The sequence below is a fragment of the Austrofundulus limnaeus genome, unplaced genomic scaffold, assembly GCF_001266775.1.
Source record: "Austrofundulus limnaeus strain Quisiro unplaced genomic scaffold, Austrofundulus_limnaeus-1.0 Scaffold234, whole genome shotgun sequence".
NCBI lineage: Eukaryota > Metazoa > Chordata > Actinopteri > Cyprinodontiformes > Rivulidae > Austrofundulus > Austrofundulus limnaeus.
The window spans coordinates 80,447-86,889 of NW_013952636.1; the positions used below are offsets into that span (position 1 = coordinate 80,447).

The 6,443-nt window shown below is 39.7% G+C and overlaps 1 protein-coding gene across 7 annotated transcripts in view; it reads left to right on the forward strand.

Moving 5' to 3' along the window:
- LOC106525550 (non-muscle caldesmon) overlaps positions 1–6,443 on the forward strand; it is a 76,673-nt gene that overhangs the window by 38,642 nt on the left and 31,588 nt on the right. For 6 of the 7 annotated variants that reach the window (XR_001311131.1, XM_014019829.1, XM_014019830.1 and 3 more), the window contains exon 2: positions 1,820–1,905. Coding sequence is in view for 6 of the 7 variants with exons in the window: in XM_014019829.1 (XP_013875283.1) it covers positions 1,829–1,905 (77 nt within the window). In the remaining variant the exon portion in view is untranslated. Of the gene's footprint in view, positions 1–1,813; positions 1,906–6,443 lie in introns of those variants that run through there. The other variant, XM_014019831.1, reaches the window with a different exon arrangement.

The window sequence follows — 6,443 nt, forward strand, 5'->3', positions numbered from 1 at the left end:
GTACTATATAACATTTTAGACACATTCTAGACAGTTTAACAGCTAAAAAAAGTTAATTTTGGGGTAAGTTACTCTTTAAATGGGATTTTGCATAAAAGGTGTTTTCACAATTACAATTTTCCTTCTTTTTTAAACTACTTCAGTTGAATAAATGTATTTATTTGACTGCTTTAGCTAGGTATACAATTATGTTAAAAATATAAAACAAATCAACCAAAAAAAATCTTACAATATAACTCATAAATACCTTTGATTTAGGATTAGATCATTTTTACTTTGGAAATAGTGAGCATACTGGAGTTAATCACATTGCAGACTTTAAACTCTGACGATATGAGCATTGGCTGTTATTTTACAGTATATTAKGAGTTTTGAATAGTTTAAAACAAAAATAGTAACTAGAGAAATTACTGTGAAAATGCTAGTGTATTACTGAAAAATTGAGCTGAAATCTGCTGAAATGGAGCTGAAAATGTTTTATAGCAAAACTGTCCAGGCCAGAAAGAAGTATAAAAGGATTAACTTGGCAAAAGAATAGCTGAAAAGAACAGAAAACAAGCTAAAATTAGCATTAAAACAAGCTAAAGGTAGCAGACACCAGTTGAAAATAGCACCCAGATGGTGAAAGGGGTGTTTATAAAGTCAAACTGGCAGAGAAAAATGACAATTTGTTTGCCTAAACATCCCATAAGGGCAGTAAAACAGCAAAAATGTAGCTGAAAATTTTTAAATTGGCATAAAGAAGCATAAAGAGCACAAGTTTGCTGAACTAAGCATAGAAATGCTGAAATAGCCACCAAAATGTGAATTTAGCTCAAAAAAGCTAACTTTAGCTAATAACAGCTGAACATTGGCTATAATTGCAGAAAATAGCTGTATATAGTAGAATGCAACTGCAAGAAGCACAGAAAAGCAGAAATTAGCAAAAGAAAAGTAGAAAGAACCAGAATTATTGCTGAAATAGCAGAACAAAGCTAAAATCAGTAAAAAAAAAGAAGCTAAAATTAGCACAAGGAAGTTAAAAAGAGCAGAACCAGGACAAAAGGTGAAAGGTGCTGCAAAGATTTAGAAACATTCTGAAGGGTTTTAAAGAAGTTGAAAACGGCTCCATTCATTTTCAGTGGGGGGAAAAGTAGCCAAAAATGTGAAATAGCTAAAAAGGTATAAATAGCTGAAATACTAGAAGTCATAGCCAGTATGTCCTTAAGGAGCTGAACGTTTTGTTATATGAATTTTAAAATATCACAAAAAATGCGAAACAAGATGTTTGCAAAAAAAAAACGTACGGAAGAAATATTATCTCATTTGTTTCACAGCGCTCACACAACTCCAGCAAAAAGTTGTCGTTGATTAGATTGATAAAATAATATGTATCACGATAGACACGTGATCAATGTCAATAAAAAAAACATTTGATAGAATGTAGATAATATCACTGAACTCTGATTCAGAACCGCTCTGCATTCTGGGAGATGTAGGCCATTCCAGCTCACAGCCCAGCTAAGCAAGGTCAACTCACTCACTCTTTGMTAAGCTAACAACAACAACCTGTCAAACATGCTTAGTAGCAGTCTCATGTTTCACCACTATGCCTGATAACTGCTGAAAACTAAAAATAAAGACGACGTGGAMTGAAGGGAGGAAATGAGTGCAGCAGCTCGAGAGGAAATTGTGGATAAAAGAGGAAACTAATCAATAATTATCAGTATCGCCCAGCCCTAACGTTGTTGWGGAAATGGGGTTGAAACGTCATAAAAATGTGTTTTCTGTCTTTAGAGGAACCGAGTCAGTTAACTTCTGTTTGCCGTCGACTCTGCAGGTCTCAATCATGGACGATTTGGACTTTGAGCGGCGCCGGGAGCTGAGGAGGCAGAAGCGGGAGGAGATGCGCCTGGAGGCTGAACGGTGAGACGAGTTCGTTTGACTTTTTTCACACATTCAGGTTGATTTATTTGTTTTATTTTTTCTCTTAAAGGACGTGTTTTAAATTAAAATTCTGCAACGGTCCAAGCCGAAGAAGATAATCTTAGTTTCTGCAAAAAGTTGTAAATTTGCATTAAATTTATCTCCGCGACCACCTTTACTTCAAGGTGCCTGCAACATCAAATTTTGTAATAAATATGAATGCGTTTTTAAAAATATAACATTAATAACATATTGTAAAAAAATATTGACACCACTGAGATGAACAGTTGAGATTTTTGCATATGAAGTAACAGGAAGTGATGTCAAAGGGGAATGTCTGCATGTAAATAGAGCATTGCTACAACAGCTAACAACAGACTATATTAGACTATGAATATATTTTTTAGATCAGAGTCACTGTCAGAGAGATGAAGAGTCAGAGGTCAAATAATATTTCAGCAAACAAAAAACAGGATTTTCTTTCTTGAGTTCCCCTTTGATGTCACTTCCTGTTTCACTTTTGCTGAGCCGAGTTCAAAGGAAAATATGCCAGTTATGAGACGAAAAGGGAAATCATGTCTATTGTGTGAATTTTCTTGAATTAAAAGATGTTTTATTTGACTTTTTGTATTTGTAGGAAATGCATGACGCACTTTAAGCTCTAAGTTKTACCTGATGATGCAATCGTTGTGTATAGTGGAAGTATACCGAGCTAAACTTACTGAAACACTGGCCTTTCTCTGTACCTCACGAATTCTGTGCGTCATCAAAATGAACTATCAGAGTGAAARGTCGACGTGTTTGGCAGAGTTCAAACGTTTGTTTCGTTTGTTTTTCCTGACTGATGCTGTAACCGATTCTAATAAAAGCAGAAAGTGACCTTGTCCGCTTATCTGCATCCTCATCGGACTCATCTTTAATCCTAAAGGCTGCCGCACGGGCGAGGAGGCTTTTTGTGAAAACGCTCAGTATCAACACTATCTATTACGTTCTCGCAATAAAAATCCCTTTTAACTTCTCTCCTTTTTTTTTTTGATTAGTCCACTTGGCGGGGTTACGGCTAAATCAATTTGCAGAAACGAACTTTAGTTTAATCAGTTTCTTCCACTGAATCAAAGCAGGTTCAGAAGGCCACGGTATCTGGGAGAGAAAATTGGAAACAGGGAGGCAGGGCATGATTGAACATTAAAGGTCATCACGCGGCGTATCAGATTTCTTATCAGGCCTTTTTTTTTTGTCCTTTTTCACCCGGTCTGAGGAAGCGGATACTTGCTGAGTGATGTTTTTAAAAAGACCCTTCCTCCCCTCAGCTTGGCGTGAGCATCAGAGGACGTGTGCTCAGCATTAACAACCAGAGCGACAGGATCCGTCGTTAAAAGACGACACTGTCTCTGTAACCAGGGTGGCTATAACGACTGCTGAGCAGATTATTTTGAACCATCAACTGAAAAACAGCTCCTGCTCAGTCACTTTAACCCCACAAGTCCCGGGATGGATGAGTAAAAGATGAAACAAACACAAGTTGTGAGAAGTATGGAACTTCAAAAATAAAAATAAAAAAATGAAAACAAAAATCTAATATTCGCTGACGACTTGGACGTTTTTGACTAAAATACTCGTATTTAGCAACATAACTAGAGAAACCGGTCTACATGTGTTTTGTGGACTTGGAGAAGGCGTTCGACCATGTCCCAAGGGGGGCCTTGTGGGGGGTTCTCCGGGAGTATGGGGTACCGGGCCCTTTGATACGGGCTGTCAGGTCCTTGTACGACCGGTGTCAGAGTCTGGTCCACATTGCCGGCAGTAAGTCGGGCTCGTTTCCGGTGAGAGTTGGACTCCGCCAAGGCTGCCCTTTGTCACCGATTCTGTTCATTACTTTCATGGACAGAATTTCTAGGCGCAGCCGAGGTGTTGAGGGGATCCGTTTTGGTGGCCTTAGGATCGCATCTCTGCTTTTTGCGGATGATGTGGTCCTGTTGGCTTCATCGGAACGAGATCTGCAGCTCTCGCTGGAGCGGTTCGCGGCCGAGTGCGAAGCGGCCGGGATGAGGCTCAGTGCCTCCAAATCCGAGGCCATGGTCTTGAGCCGGAAAAGGGTAGAGTGCCTTCTCCGGGTCAGGGGGGTCGTCCTGCCTCAAGTGGAGGAGTTTAAGTATCTGGGGATCTTGTTCACGAATGGGGGAAGAACGGAGCGGGAGATCGACAGGCGGATTGGCGCAGCGTCTGCTGTAAAGCGGGCGCTGTACCGGTCCGTCGTGGTGAAGAGAGAGCTGAGTCAGAAAGCGAAGCTCTCGATTTACCGGTCGATCTACGTTCCTACCCTCATCTATGGTCATGAGCTTTGGGTCATGACCGAAAGAACGAGGTCCCGGATACGAGCGGCCGAAATGGGTTTCCTCCGCAGGGTTGCTGGGCTCTCCCTTAGAGATAGGGTGAGAAGCTCYGTCATCCGGGAGGGACTCAGAGTAGAGCCGCTGCTCCTCCACGTCGAGAGGAGCCAGTTGAGGTGGCTCGGGCATCTGGTAAGGATGCCTCCTGGACGCCTCCCTGGTGAGGTATTCCGGGCACGTCCCACCGGGAGGAGGCCCCGAGGAAGACCCAGGACACGCTGGAGGGACTATGTCTCTCGCCTGGGAACGCCTTTAGGTTTCCCCAGAGGAGCTGGAAGAAGTGGCTGGGGAGAGGGAGGTCTGGGCCTCCCTTCTGAAGCTGCTGCCCCCGCGACCCGACCCCGGATAGGCAGAAGAAAATGGATGGATGGATGGATGGATGGATGGATGGATGGATGGATGGATGGATGGATGGATGGATGGATGGATGGATGGATGGATGGATGGATGGATGGAACTAGAGAAATTACATTTCCTGTAAAAAAAAAAAAAAAGGCAGTGTGAATTCCAAATGCTGAAAGATTTTTGCTGAAAGCTACTGAAGAAGCTAAAAAAAGGTTTAATAAAAGTGTTAATGCAAGTTAAATTTGAACAGCTGACTTTTGCTCAAAGTAGGAAAACAAAAGTGGAAAAAACTCAGTTGAAAAATAGCAAGAAAGGTTAAAAGAAATCTGTAGAGACTAAAAAATTAGCTAAAATTAGCAAAAATAAGCTAAAGGTAGATGAAACAAGTTCAAATTAACAACCAAGAAAATAAAAAGGATCAAAAAGCAAGAAAATACTTTGAATTTGTTTTTGAAATATCTTTAAAAAAGCTAAACTCAGCCCAAAATTAGCTTTTTAAAAAGGCAGCTGAAATAGCTGAAATTAGCACTAAAAAACAGAAAAAACAGCTTAAATTAGCAGAAAGCAGCTAAAAAGTGTAAAAAGCTTAAATTAGTAGGAAAAGTCTGAATTATAAACAAACAAAAAAAGATAAAAAGGAAAAATCAACAAAATAGAAGCTGATGGAATCTGAAATTTGAACAAAAGGAAGAAATCCGAAGTTAAACAAAAGGTCAAAAGTACAGTAAAGATTAATGAACATTTTTAAAGGGTTTTAAGGACGTTGAAGACGACTATATTCATTTTCAATGAGGGGGAAAAATGACTAAAAGAGCTAAATATTTCAGTAATTACACATTGTTGAAAAACCAAAAGTCATGACGAGAGCTGGATAATGTGGCCAATTCCCTAAACGGATTCGAAAGGTTCAGAATCGATTAATCACGATTCGATGTAATTTGACTTGATCTGCTCTTAAATGATGAAAATAGTTCAACTGTGCTGCGAAATACAAATTAATTTTTTCTCTTCAATATAAAAATACAGATTTTACGAGCACACTTGTGAATTGGACGGTTTAAACTTGGACCGCAAACAAAACTGTCTCAAGTTTCAAAAGTGTGAAAGTGTACTTAAACCACAACATCCCATCAATGCAAATTTCATTAAGACGTTTAAAAGTAAAAATAATAACACCAGTAACAAAACTAAACAATTCAGTCAGATGTTTACCCATCGTAGTTTGGTTCGATCACCTGAATGAGCCGCTTGAATAGTTTGTTTTCCACAGAGTACAGGCATAAAACTCAGCAAACAGGAGTTGCCATGGCCTTGGCTATCTTTAAGTTTGGCTGGTAATGGTAGTGATGGCTTAGTTTTTTTGTTTTTGTTTTTGTTTTGCCCCAGATAACTTGTTAGACGCTAACGTTAGCACTGAACGTCAACAGGACTTAAACTTATGTGCCTCTGCTGAGGTTAGCGTTATGGAGAAAAATCAATCTCATGCCCCATGAATGGATATTGCAAATTTCAAATGAAATTGATTTTTTTTTTACCCAGCACTCATCATAGCTGTAAAGTCCTGAAGAAGCTGAAAGTTGCGATATACAGCGGGTAAAATAAGTATTGAACACGTCACCATTTTTCTCAGTAAATATATTACTAGAGGTGCTAATGACATGAAATTTTCACCAGATGTCGGTAACAACCCAAGTGATCCATACATACAAAGAAATCAAACCATAAATATCCAGAAATGTGCTGCTTGTGCTCTTTAGGTCAGACGTGTTCGGACTGTCGGGAAGCCCCTCTGTTTTCCTCTGC